Consider the following 27,280-nt stretch of genomic DNA (forward strand, 5'->3'; position numbering starts at 1 on the left):
CTGGTTTGTTCAAGGTCAACTGTATGGTATTGTCAGTCATGTAGTTATCAGGGACCAATCAGATCTAATAATTGAAGTACAGCTCAGATACACACCTTGCCAGCAGTCACTGGGCTCGGCTTCTCATTTGTAACAGGGATGTAATAGAACTGCAAGTTCAGTTTTGTGGTCAGAATGCATCTTCTTGTTTCTCTTTTCCTAAGTAACAAAATTTAAATAATTTTTTGTCATTATTTTAAGCAACAGCAAAACTTTGGCCTAGAATTCTTGATCATTTTGATCATTTATATTGAATCTATATTTTTGTTACTTTGAGAAGACTTTTAATGCGATCACTTGGCACCCTCAAATCATGAAACTGTACAAAAATTTGGTTCATCCATGAATATAAACAGAAACCAATGGAAGAAGAAATTACTGAGTTTCAGTCACATTTCCACAAAAATTATGAATCCAGTCAAAAACCTGGAGTTTCATTTGAAATTCTTAAAGAATTATGATTGCCTTTTGGAGAAGAATCCTTAAGATGCTGATTGTACCAGTAACATTACTAAATGCGAAACATAATAAAATATAATTACATTCTTAAGCCACAGTGCATTTGAGATTTTAAGATAGCAGGTCTGGCAAAGGTCCAACAGTGGCTAATTTCTGGCTCTGCTTGCGCTGCCATCTTGAAATTCTGAGCATACTGTAATTTTGCATAGGAACTGATTCTCTAATCGTACCTGTCGTTACATGTGAACCCGCCAGACACAAATGGACTTTAAAATAATTGTTATGTCTCAGCTGGGATGACAGTAGTAGAGGTGGCTAGAATTTACTTCAACGACCCTGGGCTGGAGAGGGGGGTAAGCTTAACAAAAAAAACAAAATTAACCAGAATTACCACTCCTGATGACTATCAATCGACTTCTGCTGAAAAGTGTGCATGTGTGGACATCAGATAAGAATACAACCAAACTGGGCTGTGTTGCTTACCACAGTCAGATAGCCCACTGACATTCATTGTCAATTAGCTGAGGTACCAGACGATGCCACAAGACTACAGAACCATAACTTAGCACAATGCATCAGTTTATGTAAATGAGGGAAGACAATTAAAGAGAGGAAAATACCTATCTAAAAGAACAAGGAGGGGCAGTAAACATTTAATTTATAGAATGTCACACTACTGCTTTAATGTAAACCACTGTTACATTTAACAGGAACATTAATATAAATATGGAGTAGAATAAAGCCAGAAGCAGATGCTGGATACTAACTAAAATGGGAACTTTTCTTATTTTGTACTTTGCTTTTATAAACCCTGACTAATTGTTCAAAACATACCTTAAAGAAAGAAAAGCCTTCGCTAATCTTCCCAAAATGCAATCATTCCCAATCACCACAACACGTGCAGTGTTGGGCTTTTGTTGTTTGAAGTTGAATAACATCGCATTGCAACCAAACTTCCGCTGAAGTTTCATATCATTCCCTGTGGCACTATTATCATAAATATCTGAAAGAAACAGTGTGTTATCGGAATCATAACTCTTTTTCTTTACGCAGCCTTTTCTGACCAGCTTGGCCTGCTCTTTGTCAATCGACCCTGCAGGTGACACATCATTTCCAAGAGATAGATCCCCACAGTCTCTGACTATGCCACTGTCTGTTGACAGAACTGATAATCTTGTTTGCTCAACGTTGTGACCTCCTGTTGGCTCACTCATCTCAGAATTGTCTGAGTCACTGTTAGTGAAATCCTGGCTACTGCCAAATCGATTTTTAACAAATTGCACCAGTTCTTTCCCTGCAAAAAAATATAACAACATGAGCTAGAGGCAAAACACTGTAAAGATAATGGGACAAATATTCCGTGGTGGTAGCTGGTGCGATTGGTGGCAGGTCAGGTGGGAAAGTTTTTTTTTGACAGCGGGTCGGGATCCTGCTGTCAACTCGCTCCCACATGCCTTTCCCACAGGCGCGTCTGTCATCGTGGAGCTGACCCGACCTGCAGCAGCGGGGGACCCAATTGAGATCATTATGAGGTACTTTACAGGCACTTAAGAGCCTTTTTGCCCCCTACTTTTTAAATTTCCCTGCATGGCCACGGGATTCACACAGCTCGGAAACTGCGTCTGTCAACCTGAGGCGTGAGTTCCGTGGCCATTGCTCCAGCTGATTACTTGACAGCATGGAAAACAAACCAAAATAAAACCATGTTGAGTACATCAGCTAACAGATTGATGGAGATTCTGTTCTACTTGAAAACCTACTGGTAAATGTTAATTCAGAAATTCCTGAAGGGATGTAAATGGTGAGGGAAATACATTTTTCACTGGCCATTCTCAGCTGTTGCCTTCCAACTCAACAGTAATTGCAGTGACTTGATCTGCACTATAAAAAATGATGTATACCATTTAAATACATTTTTGTGCTGTTCCTGGTCAGGTTTTTCTCACAGTATACTGTGAGTGTCCAGTTGCACATTAAATCAAGTCATCAACCGTAATAGTTTCATTCTCATCACTCATTCCACTGGTTCAATTTGCTTTCAGTCCCTGAATATGACTAATTTAATTTTTCCGTCTGAGACTTCAGGGTGAATTTCTGCGGAGGTTCTCTCACTTGTCCATTGTTAACTTAAATGGAAGAGCTGCAGGAATCCCAGAAACACATTGTAAGCACCACTTACACTGTATGTCAGGGATTCTGCAGCTCTTCCAGTGAACTTGTATAAGATTGTAAATCCACCCCTTTACAATTACATTTAAAATCTGCTTAATTTTATGTCTTACCTATACACACACATCTTTTATTTGTACCAGTTACTGATACAAAAGTCTATAGATTTGTGACTAAAGCACCAATAACTTCCCAATTAATGCACTTTTAAAATTATGTTCTTGATCGTATTTGTAGATGGAGTCATATTACTTAATGATAATATTATTTAAATATTTGTCACTCATATATAACTTTTATTATATTATTGCACAGTAAAGATTCAACACCCACTATGTTAGATTAATCTTCAAATTTAATATGGCCAGGATCCCTTTAAGGAGCAGAACATTGACATAATAAATTATGATGGCAAAGCTCAAGGCATTTATCTACATCAAATTTGAGAAGGTTTAATCTTTGATACATGGTCCTATTTGCCTTATTCTTAATGGCTTCCATCTTACTTACTTACTCAGGAAAATAAAGATTTAAAGTATTAAAAATGACAATCTAGCAGTTCCAATGAAATGCAGCTCACTACCTTTCATACACAATGAGAAGCAATTCCTTAACTAGGCTGCAGAAGTTTTAATCAGGAGGCAAACTGAGCAGAGGCAAGGTACTTCAGTACAAGAGCATGGGGCTCAGATTATCTCAGTCTCATGAACCTCTTACCAAAGGGTTATGGTGCAATGGCAGAGACCCAAGAGTGGTCATTTGACTTGTCCGTCAGAGAATGAGGTGTGGTTTGCAAAGACCAAAAGAGGAAAAATTGTTATTTAAGGTGGGGGGGGGGGGGAATATTTTGATCAAAACTTCTGTATACAAGAATTCAAACAGCTAATCTTTGGGAGATAACTAACGCTGCTTCACAAGGGGGGAAGGGGAAGAAAGGCAAAAGTCCTTAATGGAACAGCCAAGATTTTAGCATTGGAAAAGAAGCACTTTCCTAGATATTGACTTTCAGCGCAGTCCTAATACATAGTCCAATTCTAGCAGGGTATCAAGGATATGCGATAAGCAAGGCCTACACTGAACATAACCCACATTTTTCTATCTGTGCAAGAAATACATAAAAGTATTAATTTTCAATGCTACTGATTTTTTTCAAATAAAAGAATTAATTTTTAAGGAAATAGCAAAGGTAGGAGGAGTACATGGCAGAGCAATAAGTTTAGCATTTGTTCTTTAGTCTCACAAAATTCAACGAATCTCATCATAGTGAATACTAGGTGAGCGTCCTAAGGGATCATAAGATAATTGAGGATAAGAAATATCACTGACTCATCCTAATTCATCAACCTAGAGTGATCCTAACATTCCCCCATAGTAGCACCCAATAGTTTCTGAAATTATTTCAGAGTTTTTGCCTCCACTACTAACTCGAAGTTTATTCCACATGTTGATCAGTGTGTGTGAAGAATTTCCTGATATCAGTCCTAAAATTACCTTTCACGAGTGTTCCTTTGTTCTATGCCTACAGTTTAATTTAATGTAAGAAGTCACACAACACCAGGTTATAGTCCAACAGTTTTATTTGAAATCACAAGCTTTCGGAGCGCTGCTCCTTCGTCAGCAGCGCTCCGAAAGCTTGTGATTTCAAATAAAACTGTTGGACTATAACCTGGTGTTGTGTGACTTCTTACATTTGTCCACCCCAGTCCAACACCGGCATCTCCACGCCAAGTTTAATTTAAAGTAGTATTCCGGGCTCACTTTTTCTACACCCTTAATAATCTTATATACCTCAATAAGATCACCTCTCAGACATCTCCTTTCTATGCTGAAAAGCACAAGTTCTCCAATCTTTCCTCATCACTCAGATCCCTGACATTAGAGATCAGCCCCGTGGCTCTTCTCTGCACTGCTGCCAGCACTTGAATGTTTCTCTTGCTTCTTGGTGACCAGAGCTGAATATAGTATTCAAGGTGCATTCTGACCAGAGCACTATAAAGTTTGATCACTACCTCTTCCAACTTGTATTCTACTGTTTTGGCTTCGTAGTTCAACTTCCTATTCGCTTTGTTGATTGTTGCTTTGCATCAGTTGGATTCGCTAGGTGTTGAGTCCATTAAGACTCCTAGGTCTCTTTCAGTTTCATCTAATCCCTGGGAATTTATTTGTTTTGAGCCCTTTGAGCCTTTCTAAGATTTCCATCTCATTTCCAAATTGATTGACTCAGCTAATGTTTAGTTTTTTCTGATATTGTAGAATCTTTTATACAGGAATCAGACCATGACTGTTTTGTCCCACATAACAATCATTCAACTTCCAAGTCATCCACTGCGTGTGAAGTGTTTTCAGGCATTTTTGAGAGATCTGCTAAGATGCTATATTCAAGTCATTGTAAGTCATTCTTCTCTTAAATTACTTGCAGTCTAATATGACATTGGTAATGTCTGGTAATGTGTCTTTTCATAAATTGGGGTTGAAAATGAACAAAGTTCACTGATGAACTTTAACTCATGGAGCTTATAAAGGGAAGTATTGTGGCGGTACCACTGGTTGTCCCTTACATTGAGATACATAATTCCCTTTAACTTACCTGACTGTATGTGTCTGTTACTGCACTCAGGCTTCTCTCCTGTACTCTGCGTCAGAGCTCGGAACCTTCCAACAGTAGAGCTCGGAACCTGCTGGCAGTTGAGCTCGGAACCTGCTGGCAGTTGAGCTGGGAAACTTCTAGTTAGTCCTCGTGGCGTCCCCGCTGGGGAAAGACCTACACCACGGTGCTCCTACAGTCAGCCATCTTACCTGCTACTACAGTCAGCCATCTTACCTGCTACCTTACCTGTTGTATTTAACCTGTTCCTGTAAATAAACAACTTATTTATAGTTCGTCGAAGTCGAACTCGATTATTTAGTGGCGATGCACACGAATCGCTACAGTATTGCTTTAATTTGGGGAGGGGATGGAGGAAGATATACTGAGCAGACCCAGTTCCTGACATTGCTTGCCTATGAACTTTTTTGCTGCCCTATCATAGTGACCAGGCAATATAGCAGATACTGGTACTTAATCATCTATTTCTCGTTTTTTTAAACTTGATCTCCACAACAGGTTCAAGCACTGATGCAATGGCATCAGCCCATCACTGACTGAGTCATTGTGCTATCCTGAGTTTACTAATCTGACAAATTCTCTTCCAAGACAAGTTTAACAGACAGAAATGCCCTCTATCTAGAAAATAAAAGATTAAAAATCTTTCTCTTTCCATTCCAACAATTAGATATTTAATTATCATTTTATAAATATTACTTATTAGTACATTGGGAAATCGAAATGGCTCATATCCTTTCTGTATGTTGCATGGAATCAGTTTTTTTTAACCAAGCATGCACAGTACATTTCCCGATTCTATTATAGACATTATAGCATCAGAACAAAATACACTCACAAAGTAAGTCATCTTCCTTCCACATGAAGAAACTGATATCTGGATATGGCAGTAGAATATTCTGGAGTCTGTCACTTGGAGAAGTCACTAAAATACATCAATAAAAAACTGCTTCAGTGTCCTATGTTCTAAGGAAACAATTTTCAAAACATATGTGATGTTGAGGAGCCATTTGTGCCATAAAATAGCACTATATAAATGGAAGTTCTATCTTAGAAATGACTGTGGATAAAAGCATATGAATGCTTAACAGGTTTGAATTAAGTGGATATATCTCTGTTGGCATAGCAAACAAAGTAATGCTATGCAAATACAATAGTGTTTGGAGACACAGGCTGCGATTTTGTGATCAGTGTCGGGATGGGTGCGGGTCAGGTGGTTTCCGGATTCCGGTCCCACCCCCAGCTGCCTCCACTCCACAGACGTGATTTTCCCTTGATTGACCTTGTTAAGCCCACCCTCGGGCTTAACGGCCAATTAACAGGAAGCAGGTCCGATGACGTCATTTGATGACGCGTCATCTGCCGGTTTCCTTAAAGGGACCATGCACAATTTTATTTTGACAGTTGATTTCTCAGTGTTTGACAACATTGAGGTGCTGAAAACACTGACAATCACTGCACAAAGGTGAACTCTTGCACCCAGGCTCTCCAATGACTCCCTCCATATTCTCTAATAGATGGCAGCTGCAGGTGAGATGACAGAAGCGATCTGTCACTGGTGAGAGAGGCTCTCCCAAGGAGGTGGTACTGGACATATAGTTGGATTTCAAAACTTGTAAGCTAAAGAAATCTGTATATGTTTTAAAAATGCAGTAACCAACATTTTCTTTGCTCTGAAACTCACCATGTGCAACATTGCATCCTTCACACCACTTCTGCAGCTGCTACTGGCGTGGTGTCTGGATGTCAGGAAACCTGACCCAGAAGTGGGAAAATGGAAAAACAGGCTGAACACTACTGACAAGTACCTGTTAATAGGCAGGTAATTGCCTTTAATCCGTTTCCCGCCGCTAGGTGTCAGGTCCATTCGCAAATCGGGACCCGAAACTTGGGAAAGCTGTTTAGAGGCGGGTTGACGGCAGGTTCGTGGCCCGCCGTCAATCAATAGGACTTTAACCTCTGACCCGCCTCTCTGAGCGCTGGCAAAATCGCGGCCACAGTGATTTCTACACCAATATCATTTGGAAACATGCTATTAGAGTTTTATCTATATTTTGGAAGATAAATATTTTCCCCTTCATTTCGCTCCTCTGCAGCCAAATCTTGGCCCTAAAAATTTGTGGGGCCACTTCCTGGTGTAATTGCTGGGATCTGTCTGCCCATGGCTACTGCTGACCTCTCCACTGTCCACAGGGCCAAGCAACAGGGTCAGGAAAAGCGGGCCTCTGCTGTTTGCCATTGCATTTGGAGTAATGGCCTTGTCCCTGGCCTGGGCCCCCAGGTGGGTGCCACTTACTCTGAGGACTGGGTTGGTTTGCCTGGTAAGACCTCCATTAACACTATGCTGGGTCCTGTTTGACGGCCAGGCTGTGGGAATTCTGGCCTTTGAGTCTCTTCCCATCTGCTCCTTTGTGACGTCAATAGCATTGTAGGGCTGTGCGGAGGCTCCATCCTATTAGGCCATTACAGAATCCCTGACTGAAGTCTGGAAGCCGGCGGTCTGGGTTTGGCTGAGTTTGTGACCATTCCAGCGAACGCCGACTGGAGTTAAGGTGTTGGATTTTAGGGGCCCTTATTTGTTAACAGAAAGTGTAGGCAGACTACCTGATTCCAGGTTTCTTCTCGCACCACCCCATTCCCTTCTACTTGGTACAAGAGGGACATGGATTCACTCCTTCTCCTTGTGTAAGTGGCATACCTCCTTTAATGCATCCCTGAGATGCCTGCCTAAGACTGCAGATTCATTGTATAAAGAATCATAGAATGAATGATAGGGTGCAGAAGGGGAGAAAATGTGTATCATACCGTTGTAGATTCATTATGCCTCAAGCTGTCAAAGTGTTCAGTGAATTATATGTGAACGTTTGTTAATAATCTTAACCATATTTTTTGATAATGTAGGTATACTTCTCAGTAAACTCTGTTCAGACGGTCCAATGAAATAACTATCGGTCCTCACCTACCTTGGTGTGCAGAGCTAATTATTTTCTTGTAAAGTTGTTGCAACTTGCTACTGTGCTTCCTGTGGGCTGTTGTCACTTCCTCTGATGAAAAACAAGACTGCTCTGTGATAGCAACCACTTCTTGGAAATAGTGCTCAATCACATTGTAGGGTTTATTCTGTGAAAGAAAAATGCTATTAATAGTTGGCGGTGATCATGTGCTTATAATAATTAATTCAAAACAGTTAACAACCTTTAGTACTTTACCAAAAGAATGAGCCTCCTCAATATGCTTCACAGTAAAAATAAAGCCATATGGATATCAGTGTAGCTGTGGTGGAAAACATTAGTGGATGGAGTGGATTTTGTGGTGGTCACCCACATATATCCCACATCTATATATGTTCTCATCTCTGCCTCAGTGCCTAGTCAGTCAATTGACTCACACAAAATAGAGAATATAGCTCAGAATGCAGACACACAACTGGAGGTGTGACCAGGGTTGTAGGATAAATGTGTGACCTTCTCAAAAACCCACACTGCCAGAAAGTTACAATTATACTGTGAAGTGGCAATTCAACAGTGATGTAGCATCACTCAATATTTAAAAAAATCAAACCGAGTATTTACGATAAATTAACTGCCCACACCTTCAAGCCAAGCCCTGAACAAGTGGTTTTAAGTGCTACTGATGCTTTATGTGTTGCAAAGTTATTACACTATTCTCATCTTTACCTCAGTGCACAGCACTGAACCAACATAAAAAAATGAATAGAATGAATGACTGATTGTGCTGAAGAATGTTAAAAAAATAACAAATAAAAGATTACTGCCTTCATTCCTCACTTTCATCAAAAGGCTAGAAAACACCTGTTAAATGTGCCAGGAATTGTTATTAATGGCATTTCTAGCTTTATCTTAATGTCATTGTGATATATCATCAATCCTTGCTGACTTTTTTTAACAATAAATTTTTTTCTCAAATTTTAGGATAATGATTTCCTGAAACCTAGGCTGTCCTGCCTCTGTCCAACACTGGGCCAAGAGGAACATCAAGCAGTCAAACAGGATCAGACAGTAGGTAGGTGAGAACATGAAGCTAGTGTACCCTTAACTCAACGGCATTGAAAATGGCAGCACTAGCAGAGTACCAGGAGCACTGCTCTGTGGCGGAACCACCAGAGGATTACGGACAATTGTATATAATTCCTTTTACAGCAATGTAGTACAGCTGGGGGCTGCACCTTTAATGTATCTGTTAACTGTACTGGGGCTTCTTTCCTGTACTCCGCGTGATGACGTCATGCCGTCCGTCACGTGATCTCTCAACGGCGGGAAGAACGTGATGACGTCATAGCTCGGAACCTTCTAGCAGTAGAGCTCGGAACCTGCTAGCAGTTGAGCTCGGAACCTTCTAGCAGTTTCCAGAGAGGCTTTCAAGCAGACCAGACCTATTTGCATGGTATCCTACAGTTAATAAGATCAATAAGGCCTAAGGGACGCGCTGGAGTTGCGATGGCCGTCGGGTCCGCAGGGAAACTCCTATACATTACAGACTCCCTGTCAGGGCGACGTTTTCTCTGTGATACTGGCTCCCAGTGCAGTATCCTATCAGCGTTGAAGCTAGATCTTCAATCCGGCGGTCAAGGTCCCCCCCTCGAGGCAGCCAATGGTGCGGCCATTCACACGTTCGGAAAGCGTAGGGTCCAGTTGAGTTTTGGCGGCCAACGTTTTGTTTGGGAGTTCATCACGGCGAAAGTCTCACAGGCCATCCTGGGAGCAGATTTCTTCTGTGCAAACGGGTTTCTCGTCGGCGTCCGACACTGCCGGCTAATTAGTGCCTCCACTTTTCACTCGGTCCCCTGCCACCGAAGCACCGCGATGTCTTGGTCAGTTGCCTGTGCAGTCCCATCTCCAAATGAGTTCTCTCGTCTTCTCAGTGAGTTCCCTGAGCTCACCAGGCCCACATTTTCTCCTTCAGTCGCGAGGCACGGTGTGGCGCACCACATTACCATGACAGGATCCCCCGTTTATGCGAGAGCTCGAAGGCTGGAACCCGGTAAACTCGCGGCCGCCAAGGCGGAGTTCCATACAATGGAACGCCTGGGTATTATTCGACGTTCAAATATTCCTTGGTCCTCGCCATTACACATTGTTCCTAAGCCGGGCGGCGGATGGTGACCATGCGGCGACTACAGACGCCTGAATGAGGCTACCACACCGGATCGGTACCCAATTCCTCACATTCAGGATTTTTCGGCCCATCTGGCAGGGAATTCCATCTTTTCCAAAGTAGACCTCATCCGAGGCTATCATCAAAAGCCCGTGCATCCTCAGGACGTCCCCAAAACTGCCATCATCACACCTTTCGGGCTCTTTGAGTTCCTTCATATGCCGTTTGGGCTGAAGAATGCAGCACAAGCCTTCCAACGTCTCATGGATTCCGTGTTGCACGATCTGCCATTCATCTTCGTCTACCTAGATGACATCCTTATTGCCAGTAACAGCACGAAAGAACACATTACGCACTTGCGTACCCTTTTTTCTCGTCTCAGCCAACATGGCCTTATTATCAACCCGGCCAAGTGCCAGTTTGGGTTGCACAGCATTGATTTCCTGGGACACAGAATCACCTCAGAGGCGCCGTCCCGCTGGCCACGAAGGTGGAAGCAGTCACCTCGTTCCCTCTTCCTCAGACCGTCAGGGCCCTCCAGGAATTTCTGGGAATGGTCAATTTTTATCATCGGTTCGTCCCCAAGGCGGCATTGTTGATGCAACCTTTGTACGAGGCCCTCAGAGGTAAATCGGGCAAAGACCCGATCGATTGGACACCCCAGATGGACCAGGCTTTCCTCGACACTAAGAACGCTTTGGCTGCTGCGACCATGTTGGCACATCCCCTTCCAGGTGCAACCATTGCCCTTACCACCGACGCATCTGATTATGCCATCGGGGCAGTACAGGAGCAGTGGGTCAATGGCACATGGCAACCACTGGCTTTCTTCAGCCGCCAATTGCGGAAGAACGAACGCAAGTATAGTACTTTTGATAGGGAGTTGTTGGCATTGTTTCTGACCATCCGCCATTTTCGCTTCCTACTGGAAGGACGCCCATTCACGGCTTTTGTAGACCACAAGCCACTTACTTTTGCGATGGCCAAGACAGCGGAACCATGGTCGGCACGGCAACAACGTCATCTTACGTACATATCTGAATTTACAACCGACATACAACATGTCTCGGGCAAAGACAACCTGGTGGCGGATTGTCTCTCCTGCGACCAGCTCCACGCAGTACACCTGGGAGTCGACTATGTTGGTTTGGCAAAAGAACAGAAGGCAGACCCTGAAGTGCAGGCATACCGGACCGTACCTTCCAGCTTACAAGTGGCTGATGTCAGTTTCCAGGCCGCAGGGACCACACTCCTGTGTGACATCTCAATGGGCGTCCCACGTCCAATCGTTCCAGTTGAATGGCGCAGGAGAATTTTTGACACTATCCACGGGTTGTCACACTGTGGCATGAGAGCGTCACAACGACTCATGGCAAAGAAATTCGTCTGGAAGGGCATGCATCTTGACATCCGTGACCGGACCAATACCTGCGTGAGTTGCCAGAAGTCCAAGATATAATGCCATGTTAAAGCCCCAGTCGCCACTTTTCCAGTTCCGGAGCATCGATTCGACCATGTGCACGTGGACCTGGTTGGTCCTCTCCCTTCCTCTCACGGGTACACTCACCTCCTCACCGTGGTAGACCGCACCACCAGGTGGCCAGAGGCAATTCCTTTGGTTGCCACCACAGCGGCAGACGTCTCCAGAGCCTTCATCTCGTCGTGGGTAGCTCGGTTCGGGGTACCGGCTGACATCTCCTCCGACCGGGGGCCTCAATTTACCTCTGAGCTTTGGAACGCCGTAGCTCAAGGTTTGGGCACCAAGCTTCATCGTACCACCACCTACCATCCACAGGCGAACGGTCTGTGTGAAAGATTCCACAGGTCACTTAAAGCCGCACTGCGTGCTAGTCTCTGTGGGCCTAGTTGGGTGGACAGGCTCCCTTGGGTGCTGCTAGGTCTTCACACGGTGCCTAAGGACGACCTGCATTCTTCTTCAGCAGAGCTGGTTTACAGCCAACCACAGAGTGCCTGGTGATTTTTTTCCTCCTCACACGGAACCCTGGTCCCCAGCTCAGCAGCTCCTCAGCCACCAGGAAGCGGCTAGGAATTTCATCCCAGTGCCTACGTCGCATCATGACCTACAGCGCTCCCATGTCCCAGTGGATCTTAAGAGCACAGAATACGTGTTCATTCGGCAGGATGCTCGCAAAAACCCGCTCAAACCGCCTTACACAGGTCCGTTCCACGTCATCTCGTCAGGTGACAAGTCCTTCACAGTCGACGTCGGCGGTAAGTCTGACCACATCTCCATCGACCGGATTGAAACCGGCGCATCTGGATCTGAGCGAACCAGTCGTCACCACTCAGCCGCCTCGTCGTGGTCGTCCACCGTCGACTGCCGGTCCGGTACAGCCACAGTCATCCGCCGAGTCGCCAGTGCCCGCCTCACCGGGTCGACAACAGCCGGCCTCTTCTTCTCCTCCGCCTGCGGCGTCATCCCAACCACAGCCAACGGCCAGTTCGTCTTCTAGCGTTCCGTTCCAGCTGCCGGGGTATCGCAATCTCTGTTAAATGCAATTCTGGGGGGGCGCATGTGGCGGTACCACCAGAGGATTACGGACAATTGTATAAAATTCCTTTTACAGCAATGTAGTACAGCTGGGGGCTGCACCTTTAATGTATCTGTTAACTGTACTAGGGCTTCTTTCCTGTACTCCGCGTGATGACGTCATGCCGTCCGTCACGTGATCTCTCAACGGCGGGAAGAACGTGATGATGTCATGACGTCAGAGCTCAGAACCTGCTAGCAGTTGAGCTCGGAACCTGCCAGCAGTTGAGCTCGGAACCTGCTAGCAGTTGAGCTCGGAACCTGCTAGCAGTTTCCAGAGAGGCTTTCAAGCAGACCAGACCTATTTGCATTGTATCCCACAGTTTCCTGTACAGCTTCGTTTGTTCATTAAATTTTATTGTTTTTGATTTTCTGAGTCGATCTCAATTCTTCGGCTAGGAACCCCAGTTCCTACAGCTCCATATTTAACTCCCCTGTCCCTCATTGTTGCAGTGCCAGTCTAATTTTTTCCCCATTTCTACCCAATCATTGACGTTCAATTAGGGAAATTCTGAGACAGTTTTTCCACTGTGGACTACCAAGTATTGGGTTGAGATCACCTGATGAGTATTTGATTGAGGTTATTTGGAATTATTTCACTTGAAACCTTTAATGGTCATCAGAAAGAAGAATTTGTTTTGAACTCGAGTTTCAGAAAGCACAATAGGTTGCCAGATTTGCAAACCACATCATAAAATCTCCAATTAAAGTGAACTTATGTTAGCATTAGAACTTCTGCATTCTTGCAAATATTTAATTAAAATGAAAAGTAACAAACAGAATTCTCTTCATAATATATGGAAGGGGGAGGAGAAGAACGATACCTGGTCAATAAGGTGCAGTCGGCACCACGCTCAACTCTTTAATCTGACCCCACATTTTCCCCTAGACCACCAGAGAGACGAGCAGAAAGCATGTGCCAAAATAACAGTAAAAATATCAAAACTAGAAAGCTACTAAATGTGCAGGATCTCTCATCAGCAGTGAGAACAGGGCGAAGGATCATGAGGGGCTTGAAAATAGTGCGGTCATTCTCACTTAGTTACTTATGGGAAATTAAATCCTTGGGGTATATTTCTTCTATGTATAAAGTTAAAGATTTATTTTGTAAAATGTAATTATAAACCAATGAGTAAAAGAAAAAGAAAAATATACTCTCCAGCGTCAATTCATCCGAACAGGAAAATCTCAGTTCAGCTAATTTGTGGAATTGTGTTCTATAAGCAGGCTAGGGGTGTCTGACGTGCTTTAAAAAATTAATCCAACTGTTGAAATTCACTTTGCTGCCCTCTCTTGGTTGTATTTGGCACATTTCATGGAGGCATTAGGGAGGAAACAACCTCACATTGCTGAAAACTTGGGGACTATTTCTTTCCTGGTTTTGTGTGTGTTTCTCTCTAATATACTATCTGTAAAATACTAAAAATCTTACATCTGCTCGCACTTCCGATCTGTGCCACTTGACCTCCTGTTGTCAGATTTTTTTGTCACACTTTTTGTGTCAATTTTATCTATTGGCCCAGAAATTCGGGTCTCCACGGGTGAGTACGTACGGGGTACTCACCCATAGGCCCAATGGAAGTGCCGGTTTCCTGCATGCACTGCGCATGCGCGGGAAACCGGCACTTCCGTTCCTCTTAACGAAGGGGTTCAGAGGTTGAACGCATGCGCAGGAGGGGCTGCGCGTGCGCATCGAACTTCGGTCTTTTTACAGGTTTTCCCGAGAACGTAAGCCTGCAGAATTTAAAAATGTAAAAAGCGGGCGTAAGGCCTGCTTTTTACAAGGTAAGTGGTGAATTAATTAAAATTAAAACATTTTTTCCACAGTTTTATTATTTTTAAATACTTTAAAGCAAGGTAAGTTTATTTTTAGCCCCGTTAGAAAATAAAATGATTTTTTCAAAAATTTAAATTGTTTAAAATAGTTATTTCATGTAATTTATAGCTTATTTAAAAAATGTGATTTAAAAAAAAAATTATTTGAAGATTTAGTGCTATTTTGGGGCCGCAGTATTTATAAGTCTTGACAGCACTTCTTGTCAGACTTATGAATGGAGCATTCCCTGCTCCGATTGGCTCCCCATGGCCCACGTTGTAGTGTATGTAACCGTTCCACCTTTAAGAGAACTATTTTAAGAGTTGCACTACTTTATCTTGGCTGCTGTATACTGTAATACCGGCGGTGACCACACCGGTATATAAGTGCTGTGTAATGATTTATTGGGCAGTTCCGCCCTGACCTTCAACTAGTAAAGACCTGTTAAAGTTTACTCTTGTGGTCTGTGTAGTAATTCTCAATATAACACACAGACTTAACAGTGGCGACGAGTACGATCTTACCCTGCGGCAGAGATACATCCAAGGCAGTTTAACGGGCGTCGAGAAGAGGCATCCGCCCTCATCATTCTGCTGAGAGAAGACTCGGGTCTGCAGAGCAAAGGAAGAATTCTGATACGAAGCCTTCCATCAACAACAGGCAGTGATCATCCCTTCTATCACGGTGGTGGGTAAGCCGATCAGCGACGAGCAGCAAGTCGGCCACGTTGGCTGTGAAATAGGGGAGGGAAGAACGGAGGATATAAGGGCGGAGAACTCAACCACGGCCGGGGAAAAGAGCCGGACAGAAGTCAGGGCCAGAGGCGCTGAGACTGGGGCAGCGTAGGGCACGGAAGCCGCGGTGAATGCAAACGCAGCCGGTGTGAGAGACCGGGTTACAAGCGGGCTGGGAGACGCAACAGCGTCGAGAGAGAGCTCGACCGCGACCGGTGAAAAAGGCCGGGCAGCTACCGAGGCCGCGAGGCGCAGCGACCGGGACAGCGTAAGGCACGGGAGAAATTTTTTTTTTAAACCGCGGAGAACTCAGCCGCAGCCGGGGGGGGAAAGGACTGGACTGCAAGAGGGGCTGGGAGGCACGATCGTAAGGCGCGGGAGAAAATAAAAAAAACCGCGGAGAACTCAGCCGCAGCCGGGGGAGGAAAGGACCGGACTGCAAGAGGGGCTGGGAGGCACGATTTGAAAACCGCTGGGGAGGGCGAACGCAGCAATACGGCAATCGCCATTACAGCCAGCGGGAGAGAAAGGCAAACGTGGGAAGCCGCCATTTTCGTAGGCGGGGGAAGAAGACGAGCGCGGGAAGCCGCCATTTTCGGAGGCGGGGGAAGAAGACAAGCGCGGGAAACCGCCATTTTGTAAAAGAAAAAAAGAAAAAATTCTTTTTGTTTCTCAAGAAGATTGCGAGGATGCCTAAGCGTGGTAACATCAACGATTTCGATTCCGATGTTGAAGATTGGGCCACGTATGTTGAACGCATAGAGATATATTGTAAGGCAAATAAAATATCAAATGAAGATAAAGCACTAACCTTACTAAACTCAATGGGTGCGAAGACATACGGGCTATTGAATCATCTTCTATCACCAGCTAAACCGGCAGATCAGACTTTCGCTAATATTGTTGCTGTCCTGAAGAATCATTTGAACCCCACACCGCTGATGTTAGCGGAACGATTTAAATTTTATGCGAGAACGCAACTGAAAGAGGAAAGCAACGCGGAGTATTTAATTGAACTGCGTAAGCTAGCAAAATACTGCCAGTTTGGGGAAAGCCTGACAGAGGCACTGAGAGACAAATTCGTGTGTGGATTGTCGAAAGAAGGAACACAAAAGCAGCTGCTTGAAGAGAATGATCTTACACTTGATAAGGCTGTCACTATTGCAGCATCGCACGAAGCCGCAGCGAGAGGCACTGCAGAAATGCAGCTGAAGGCAGCGGTACTCAGCGTAGATCAAATGGCTTTGGGTACAACGAAATGTTATCGTTGTGGAAAGACAACACACGATCAGAACCAATGCTGGTTTAAAAACCAGGAATGTAGAAAATGTGGCAAGCTTGGTAACATAGCTAAAGTATGCCGGTCAGGAAAGAAGACCAGCAACAAAAAGTCACCGCAGGAAAAGTGCAGAAAGGTACATAAGGTGGCTGAGAAGAGTTCGGATGAACAGAATTCGGACTCAGACTCCAACAGCAAGGAACTGGGTAGTCTGAGAATTCACAATGTGAGTAAGGAAGCTGACCGACAAACTGTCTGGGCCACACTGCAGATAGCAGGAGTCCATGTGAAGATGGAATTGGACACCGGATCGTCGTTGACGGTCATGAATAAGCAAGATTACAAAAGGTTATTCAAACATATTCCCCTATGGGATACGAAGATAGTATTGCAGACATACATGGGGCAAAGAGTATACCCCATCGGAAAGATAAAAGTCAAGGTGGTACACCAGGGTAAAGAACACCAAGGAATGGACATATATGTACTACCTGAGGGAGGTCCACCACTTCTGGGACGGGAGTGGATCAGGAAAATAAATATGGACTGGCACTCCCTAAAAGCAATAACGGTAGTTTCCGGGAAAAACAAAGATGTCAAACCTGCACGATTGTCCAGAATATTGGATGAGGGCATATGCAGCAGTGACAGTGACAAAGCAGAGAGGGAGAACTCGGTGAAGATAATCAGCTCAGACTCTGGAACTGATGAGGGTAAGACCAGCCCATGTGCAAAAGACAAGTCTAAAATGGACTTGCAGACTAATGATGGAAAAACGAAGGAGTGCATAAATGCTTCAGAAGGGAACAAAGTATCAGAACAGAATTCCACTGAACAACAACAACATAGTTTGACAGAGAATTCTGAGTCTGTCCAGTCTACAGACATGCACATTTCTGAGGAACACCGGGCTCGAACTCAACTCAATTTCAAACTACAACAGCAATTAGAACAAATGATTCGCCGTTTTGAGCAAGAGATGAATGCAAAGAAAAAGTTCTTTGACACAGAGTGGGAGAATCTGGAAAGACAGCAGAAGCAGCTGATTGAGAAAATGGAACAGGAACACACAAACCGTCTGCGCGATGAGGCCAAATGAATCAAAGCTGAGCAAGAAAGGGAATATGTCAAATTCTTCGATCAGTTGAAAGCTAAGAAGAAAGAGCACCCTTTTGTGAGCAGTGTCAGCAGTAATAAGCCACTCAGGGAATTGGTGGCAGAGGCAAAAACTGAAGATGCTGCAGAGATCAAGTTTGTTGCTGAAAGCGCTACTTCCAGAGCTTTGCTTCGAATTAAAGAATTGCCAGTTAAAATTGTGAAACCCTTAAGAGAGAAGATTGGCATGGAGAAACATCGTGTCATTTTCAAATGCAAGGTTTCCAGGCCAAATGCTGCTGTCAAGTGGTATTACAAAGACAAAGAGATTCATCCCAGTAATAAATATGAGATTGTGAGTGAAGATGTGTACAGGAAGCTCGTTATTAATAATGTCGCTTTTGAAGATGAAGGCAACTACATGTGCGATGCCATAGATGACCAAGGCACAGCAAAGTTATATGTAGAAGAGCAATCAATTGCCATCATTAAACCCATATGTGATGTGGAAGTGACAGAGCCAAGTGACGCCATTCTTGAGTGTGAGCTTTCAGTTGCTGACGTGAAGCCTCCAAAATGGATACTAAATGGTGAAATTCTTCATGCTTCTGAAGATGTGGACATTGAGCATCGTGGCACTATTCATCGTCTCACTCTGAAAAAAAACAACTTGTAAGATGACCGGCTTGCTGCAGTTTATCGCAGGGAAATCAAAATCTGAGGCGAGGCTGACTATTAAAGAGCCTCCGTCAAAGGTAGTCAAAGAACTACAGAACATTACAGTGGAAGAGAAGCATTCTGCTACTTTGAGCTGTGAGTTTACACCTACTTCCAAGATGGTCAGATGGTACAAAGACCAGAGCTTAATCGAATCTTCTGACCGATACAAATTTAAACAAAATAAGAATGTGATAGAACTTACCATTACAAATCTCACACCCAAAGACTCTGGTGAATATAGCTGCAAATCAAGTAATGCACAGACCACAGCCACACTCACAGTTGAAGCTCCAAAAATAGAAATAATAAAACATTTGGAGGACGTAGATACTGAGGAGGACAGCAATCTAGTATATTAATGTTAGTTGTCCCATGATGATGAAGATGATGGCCTAGAAATTCGGTGGGGTTAGCGCCCAATTAGAGGCGTTAGAGGGCCTTGCACCGGAATTATAGCCGCGATCGAAATTGCGTTGGGCCCTACCATCGGCGTTAGCCGGTAGCGCTGCGCCGGCACCGATGACGTCATCGGTGTGCGCAGCGTCCCGGTTGCCGTGGTAACGCGGCCGGACGCCCAAATTCAGTTGCGGCCACCTCGCCCGTGGCAGCCGCAACCAACGATTGTTCAACGGGATGTTGCAGCACGTAGCGCCGGTGCATTAAGGTGGAGCGGCAGCCGGCCGCTTTCCCGGCGGCCGCCTGCCCGCACCTCCCTCCCCGGACTCCTCCACCACCCCCCCGCGGCACTGATGTGTGTGGCCCGCGAGCCCGGCACTTCTCCGAGGTGCCGGGCTCATTTGTCGGGCGAATCGACCGGTCAGCGGTCGGCTGCAGGCAGCTCCTCCTTAACAGAAGGAGGAGGCCTGCAGTACCCCAGCCTGCCGCACCGCATCGGGTGCCGCAGCGGGGGATTAGCGCCGCAAACCTGCATTCAGCGCCCATAGCGAGGTGCTGAAACCCTCCATTAGCGCCCGCAGCCGTCTGGGCGCGGGTAGCTGAATTTTTGGCGGGCGCAGCGGCAATTATCGTGGGCGCAAAATTTCGGGCGCAAAAGCCCTGGCGGAGGCAAACCTAATTTCTAGGCCGATGACTCATCTGAACCATTATCACCCCTATCAGGTCACGCACGTGGTCCCTCCGAACTGAGCCAAATCAGTCTGGAAGCAGGAAAACTTCCCAAGGTACTCGAGCCTTTAGAAGTCAACAAAGCTGGTTCTGAAGTTACGAAAATTCAAGCTGTTAAGTCCAGTGAAGGACTATTAGATAAGTCACCCCAGCAACGAAAACCTACTACACCACCGAGGCGCTATCCGGACCGAGTCAGGAGGCGCAGGAGGCGCCGCCTCAGAGACTGAATCTGTGAACTGTTTTTACATGAAGTTGTGCATATATGTTATGATGTTATGTTTAATGGGGAATATATACGGTTAAGCTAAAAAGGGAGGATTGTAGTGTATGTAACCGTTCCACCTTTAAGAGAACTATTTTAAGAGTTGCACTACTTTATCTTGGCTGCTGTATACTGTAATACCGGTGGTGACCACACCGGTATATAAGTGCTGTGTAATGATTTATTGGGCAGTTCCGCCCTGACCTCCAACTAGTAAAGACCTGTTAAAGTTTACTCTTGTGGTCTGTGTAGTAATTCTCAATATAACACACAGACTTAACACACGTGATCCCAGGGGACGCATCGAACTAACTGCGCCCCTGGGATACGCAAGCACTGCGCGCCGGCAGCTGGACCAGGCCCCAGATCGGAATTCCACGGGGGCCCACAGCTGAACGGCCGGCATGCAAGGTAAGTGCAGGTCAGGGGCTTGCACCCGCGGGAAGCCCCTGACCCAAATTTCTGGGCCATTATAAATTTCTATATCAGCATGTCAAAACACCCATGTAAATGCATCACCAACAATTCTCTCCAAATGCTTTCTGATTAATCTTTTTTCCAAGCAGTCTTTTTCCTCATCTCAGTAATTTAAAAATTCTAATGTTCAAAATAAGGGCTTATTAAATAGAAGTAAAAAAATAACAAATTTCACAACAACATGATTACATTTATTCACTAAAGTGTCTTTTGCGTCTTTTTTACTTGAAGACTTCAGGTTTTCCCAAAAGCCTGGGCTTGGAGTTAATATTTTTAGCTAGAGCTGTAGGCTGAATTTGGATTGTGCCGTCTGAGCAGATAGATTTTACCTAATTCTCAGGATGCATCATAACTGTTCAATCAACTATACAGGGGAATATTTTTTCTATAGTTTCTAGCATTTTCTGCGCAAAGGCTTTTCAAAATTATTTGAAGAAAAGTTAGAGGGAAAATTTCAAAAGCTTTACTGGGGTGAAATTCATATTGAATGTTTCAAGACAAAGCGGCTGTGCATCTGTATGTGAGAGAAAAATGAATGTGATCTCACTACACACCTGTTGTAGCCTTTGCTTTGTGTTCTAGAAACTTTATAAACTGAAAGGACAGATTTAAAATGGGGATTGCGTGCCATGGTCCAATTACTTCCCCACTCTCTAACTCCGCTTCTCCTGAAGACTACATTTGGTCTTGACTCCCCGTGTACAATGCCACAGGTGATTGACAATATACATATAGGGGGTTCTCCTACTTGTCTGCACCAGAAGAGCTACGGAAACCTCGGTAAAATGGCATAAACAGCTCTTCCACTAGAATTACAGCAGACGAATGGGAGAATCCCCCATGGGAATGTACCCTCATATATAATTTGTATCAGCGTTATTCTGGTGTGCTATTGTCTTAAGTTTAAGTAATTGGAATAGTACAACAGATCAAGAGAGCAGACTTTAATATCCAAAGCCTCGACTGCAGATATGAACAATCCCTTTAAAATCACCTGTGGTAGTCAATACTCTATAAATGAAAAGATTTATTTTGAACATCATACTGACCTGCAAGGCCTCGTCCAGTCTGCTGATATTACAGCTCTCTCCCAGGGTTGCTTGTATGGTGTGTTTTATAACATGACCCATATTAACAGTGGATATCTCATTTGGGCTCATTGAGTGGATCTCATTGCAAAGAGCATTACAGACTTCTTCAGAGATAAGATCAGGATCAGCAAATATGAAAATCCTGAGAAAGAAAGAAGATTTATCTTGTCAAAGAATTTTAACTCCTTTTGATAGACACTATTTACCCCTTAAAGGAGTAATGTCACACAGAACTTTGCTCAATTTTTTAAATTGTATATCAATAAGAAAAATTTCACTCCAGATAAAGTAATACATTTAGTTATCAAATTATAGTTATCAAATATTTCTCCAGAATTAAGCTAATAAGGCTGAATTCTATTAAAAAAAAACAAGTCCATTTAAGACTTTTACCATATCTGGAGAGAGCAACAACTCTCCTGCACTCTCAGACTGGATAGAAGAAAAAGCTTGCCAATTAATAGATAATATATCTCTTAAGCAACGCCTCAATTTCAGAATTCTCATCTGTTAGATTCGTGATTCTGAGAGTATGATGTTTTTCAATAACCACACAGGTGCTGTAACTTAATCAACTGGAGTAGGGTAGTCTCAAGACTGGGGGTACAGAGGCATGCTCAAGGCTTATATACAGGTGTGGTCACTGCCAGTACTACAGTACACAGGAGCTGTAAAAGTAGTTCTCTCTTAAAGGTACATACACTACAATTCCTCCCCTTTTAGATTAGCAGTACCCATAATATTCAAATAAAAATTAACACTTCAACATGTACATTAAACAACAATAGTCCATTTATAGATTCAGTCTTTGGGGTGGCTTCCTGATCCTTTCGGGATAGCGCCTTTCCTGAGGTTCTTGTTCTTGGTGCAGAGGCGATTCTGGCCCCTTTTCGTTGGTTAGTTCATCGGTTTCCACTGCTACTGGTTCTGAGGTAGATGCTACCGGTCTGTCGGGTTCATCCCCAGGTACTCGAGACATGGGGTTAACTCGTTCCTGTGACGCTAAGATCTGATCGACGTGGCGTCTCACAATGTTCTCCCCGACATCCACTGTGTACATTAATGGCCCCTGCCTTGTGCATATCGTTCCGGGTTGCCATTTCTCTGTTCGGTAGTCACGGGCCAAGACTGGTTGTCCTACATTGAAGCTCCTTGTCGGCTTCTCATTGATGTGCTGGAATTGTTTATCCTCAACATTTCTTCGCACATTTGGTCTGAGCAAATCCAGACGAGATCTCAACCTTCGGTTAAAGAGCATCATGGCCGGGGTCTGGTTGGTGACTGCATGTGTCGCATTTCTGTAGGCTAATAGGAAATTGTCCACCTTATGCTGTAGTGGAATTTCATCGTTGCACATGGCCTTTATCGCCTTTTTAAAGGTTTGTACGAACCTCTCAGCCAATCCATTTGTGGCTGGATCATACGGGGCGGATGTGTAATGCCTGACCCCATTCCTTCTCATAAATTTCCGAAACTCTTTGGACACAAACTGTGGTCCATTATCAGAGCAAATCTGCTCTGGCAAGCCGTTCCTGGCAAATATGGTCCGTAGGACTGCAATCGTTTTCTCTGTAGTGGTTGAGGACATTTTTATCACCTCAGGCCATTTCGAGTGAGCATCCACTGCTATTAAGAACATTGAGTCCATGAATGGACCAGCAAAATCAATGTGCACCCGTTGCCATGGAGAGGAGGGCCACTCCCATGGGTGTAGAGGGGCATGTGGTGGTGCATTTTGGACCTTCTGGCATCCTGAGCAGCTCTTGGTTAGGTCCTCGATTTGTTGATCGATCCCCGGCCACCACACATAAGCCCTAGCAAGACTTTTCATTTTCACCCCTCCCAGATGACCTTCATGAAGCTCATTTAGCACTCTCTCCCTTAACTTGGGTGGAATCACCACTCGGGATCCACACATCACTGTCCCCTGGCATACTGACAGCTGTTCACTTCTGGATGAGAATGCTGGCAACAGTGAGTCGCCATGTGTTGGCCATCCCCTCACCGTCAAATCATATACCCGAGACAGTGTCGGATCATTGCGGGTCTCCTTCTCTATATCCGCGTTCGTTACTGGCAATCGTTCAATTATTGACGAATAAAATATCTCGATAGGGTCCACTGCTGGTGCTTCCTCCACAGTAGGCAGTGGCAGGCGTGATAGCCCATCAGCGTTTCCATGCTGTTTCGTGCCTTTATATTCTATTTCATATTGATTCGCCCCTAGAAACAGGGACCATCTTTGTAACCGTTGTGCAGTCATCACTGGAACGCCCTTCTTAGGATTAAAGATGGAGACAAGTGGTTGGTGGTCAGTCAGCAAGGTGAACTTCTGCCCATGCAGATAGTGGTTGAATTTTTTTACTCCCCATACTAGGCTGAGGGCCTCCCTGTCAATCTGGGCGTAGTTGCGCTCGGCTGAGGTTAGTGACCGAGACGCAAAGGCTACTGGCCTCTCCAACCCGTCTGGGAATTTGTGCGACAGCACTGCTCCAATACCATAGGGTGATGCATCACATGCCAAACGAATAGGTAGTGCTGGGTTGAAATGGGCCAACACCTCTTTTGAGGTGATCAATTCTTTACACTTCTGGAAAGCTCGTCTACGTTCGTCATTCCACTTCCATGGTACCCCTGTTTGCAGTAGGGTGTTCAGTGGGTGTAATACCATGGACAAATTTGGTAAGAACTTATGGTAGTAGTTTACCAGCCCGAGGAACGACCTCAGTTGTGACACATTTTCCGGTGCTGGAGCCTTGACTACTGCCTCAATCTTTTCAGGGGACTTATGTAACCCCTCTTCATCGATGACGTGGCCACAATACGAGATCTGCTTCTGGAAAAACTCGCACTTGTGACGATTAGCTCATAGCCCATATTCCTTTAATCTGGTGAGCACCTTCTCCAAGTTGGCGAGGTGATCACTGTCATTTTCGCCCGTGGCCAGGATTTCGTCCAAATAACACTGGGTCCCTGGAATCCCTTGCAGGACTTGATCCATCGCCCTTTGCCAAATAGCCGGAGCCGATGCTACCCCGAACACCAGCCGGTTGTATTGATAGAGACCTTTGAGTGTTAATCGTGAGGTATTGTTTCGAGGCTTCTTCTACCTCCATTTGCAAGTACGCCTGGGCTAGATCAATTTTGGTGAAGCGTTTACCTCCAGATAGCGAGGCGAAAATATCCTCAATTCGTGGAAGCGGATATTGTACCATGTGAAGGACTGGGTTCACTGTCACCTTAAAATCCCCACAGATGCGGACCTTCTTTGGTTCCCCAGGCGTATTACTCAATGACCTCTTCATTACAGGAACGATGGGTGTAGCCCACGCGCTCCAGTCTACTTTGGACAGTACTCCTGAACGTTCCAACCCTTCCAGCTCTGCTTCAACGGCTGGTCTGATCGCATAAGGCACTGGTCTGGCCTTAAGAAACTTTGGGCTTGCATTTTCCTCTATTTTAATCGTTGCTGTTATGCCTTTTAGTGTTCCGAGTCCCTCCTGGAACACTTCTTTTGCGTCAGTTAGCATTTTTGACAGTCGTCCAGGTGTGACGTCGTCATCCTTTTTGGCCTCAACCTTCAGTGCCTGTATGGAATGCCAATCTAATTGTATATTCCGGATCCATTCACGTCCTAGCAGTGGTGGTCCTCCATCTGGCAATACATATAAGTCCATTTTAGGTATTTCCTGGCCTTTGTATATCACTTTCACCCTTATTTTTCCTTTGGGGTAGACTTTTTGCCCCGTGTACGTCTTCAAGGCAATCTCTGTAGCTTTCAAGGGTATATGTGAAAATAGCCGCTTGTAGTCCCTTTGGTTTATGACTGTAAGGGCTGATCCTGTGTCCAATTCCATTTTCACTTGGACTCCGTCTATCTTGAGTGTAACCCAGATAGTCTGGTGATCCTCCATTTTGGTTACCTTATGTAGTTTCAGACAACCCAGCTCCTTGCTTCCGGAGTCTGTGTCACTTTTCTGTTCGTCTGAACTACTGTCCATCACCTTGTATACCTTTTTGTACTTCTCCTGTGGAGATTTCTTGCTGTTGGTTTTCTTCCCAGACCTGCAGACTCTTGCTATGCGTCCTGCTTTTCCACACTGTCTGCACACTTGGTCCTTGAACCAACAATCCTTCTGGTCGTGTGTTGTTCTGCCGCAGCGATAACACTTCCCTGTTCCATAGGACATTTCATTGGTGCCATATTCTTGCGGTCTCCGTTGTATCTCTGCAGCGCCCCTTGCGGCTGCTTCGTGTGATACTGCCATACTGAAAGCCTTGTCCAGCGTAAGATCCTTTTCTGATAGAAGCCGTTTCTGGGTTCCTTCACTTTGAAGCCCACACACAAACTTGTCCCTTAACGTATCTGCTAGTCCCACTCCAAACTAGCAGTGTTTCGATAGCTTGCGCAGTTCCGTTAAGTACTCAGCGTTGCTTTCGTCTTTGTGTTGCTTCCTTTTATGGAACTTAAATCGTTCTGCTATCAGCAGCGGTGTGGGGTTTAAGTCCTGTAGGATTTCTACTATGATTTCGAAATTCTTATTCACAGGCTTCTCTGGGGTTATTAGGTTTCGCAGTAACCCATAAGTTTTTGCACCCATGGAATTTAACAAAACCAGTGCTTTCCTAGCATCTGGCACTTCATTCGCCCTGCATTACACCTCAATACGTTCCACATGTCGCCCAATCTTCGACTTCATTGTCGAACGTAGAGATACTGCCACTCTTCGGCATCCCTGGGTGTGATTTAACTGTCAAAAATGGCGTCTCCCGTGCTTTCCCTTCTTCTCCGCTGGCACAAAATGGCATCTCCCACGCTTTCCTTTCTTCCCGCGCTCGCCCTTCTTCTCCGCTGCGGCTTCTAAAAATGGCGTCTCCCGTGCTCTTCCTTCTCCGCGGCTCAATGGTGTCTCCCGCACTCTCCCTTCTTCTCCCCGCCGACACTGTTCAGCCCTTGAGCCCTGGCTGTGCTCTGCATTTTTTTTTTCTGTGCGCCTTTCCCGTTTCCGCCGCTCGGTCCTGAACCCGGCTGCTGCTTTACCCTCTCTCCGTTTTGTTTTTCCTCGACGCCGCTCTGTTTTCAACCCCCGGCTGCGCCCTGTGCGCTTCACCCTCTATCTTACCCCGTCGACGCTGCTCGGCTTTTTCTCTGCCGTCGGTCGGCTCCAGCCGCCGCTGTCCGGGAAGGGTCTGCGCTGTACCTGGTACCGGTCGTCAGTCTGTTGCTGATCGTCGTGGCTGGGGAACCAAGCCCGGCTCTCCACAGCCTCCCCTGCGATGTTCACTCTCTGCCGGACGACTGGGCGGTTGCTCGTGGTCGACGCCCGTGTTTCTGGCCTCGACTTTCTTCCACCGCCCTCCCGGAGCGAATCCTCGAAGGGAAATGCAGAGTTGCAGGTAGATTCGAATCGACACTCGTCGCCACTGGTAGATCCGTGATTCTGAGAGTATGATGTTTTTCAATAACCACACGAATGCTGTAACTTAACAATCAACAGGTATTTACTGGAGTAGGGTAGTCTCAAGACTGGGGGTACAGAGGCATGCTCAAGGCTTATATACAGGTGTGATCACTGCCGGTACTACAGTATGCAGGAGCTGTAAAAGTAGTTCTCTCTTAAAGGTACATACACTACATCATCCTTGTTTTCAAATCCCTCCATGGCCTCGCCTCTCCCTACCTCTGTAATCTCCTTCAGCCCCACAACCCCCCAAGATATCTGCGCTCCTCTAATTCTGCCCT

The 27,280-nt window shown here is 45.1% G+C and overlaps 1 protein-coding gene and 1 long non-coding RNA gene across 3 annotated transcripts in view; one reads left to right on the forward strand and one right to left on the reverse strand.

Moving 5' to 3' along the window:
* LOC147102732 (uncharacterized) overlaps positions 1-5,547 on the forward strand; it is a 48,264-nt gene extending 42,717 nt beyond the window's left edge. Inside the window, exon 4 of the long non-coding RNA XR_015073077.1 lies at positions 5,285-5,547. This is a non-coding gene — a long non-coding RNA (uncharacterized LOC147102732). The remainder of the gene's footprint in view (positions 1-5,284) is intronic.
* The window catches only part of LOC147102734 (phosphoinositide 3-kinase regulatory subunit 6-like), a 134,942-nt gene that overhangs the window by 34,882 nt on the left and 72,780 nt on the right, over positions 1-27,280 (reverse strand). For both annotated transcript variants that reach the window (XM_085963482.1, XM_085963483.1), the window contains exons 9-13: positions 21,496-21,679; positions 8,233-8,389; positions 6,108-6,194; positions 1,333-1,792; positions 96-198 (exon numbers count right to left, since the gene is read on the reverse strand). In XM_085963482.1, coding sequence (XP_085819608.1) covers positions 96-198; positions 1,333-1,792; positions 6,108-6,194; positions 8,233-8,389; positions 21,496-21,679 — 991 coding nt within the window. The remainder of the gene's footprint in view (positions 1-95; positions 199-1,332; positions 1,793-6,107; positions 6,195-8,232; positions 8,390-21,495; positions 21,680-27,280) is intronic.

The sequence above is a fragment of the Somniosus microcephalus genome, chromosome 21, assembly GCF_052327205.1.
Source record: "Somniosus microcephalus isolate GS21.2 chromosome 21, FLI_Smic_1.0, whole genome shotgun sequence".
In the NCBI taxonomy this organism is placed as follows: Eukaryota; Metazoa; Chordata; class Chondrichthyes; order Squaliformes; family Somniosidae; genus Somniosus; species Somniosus microcephalus.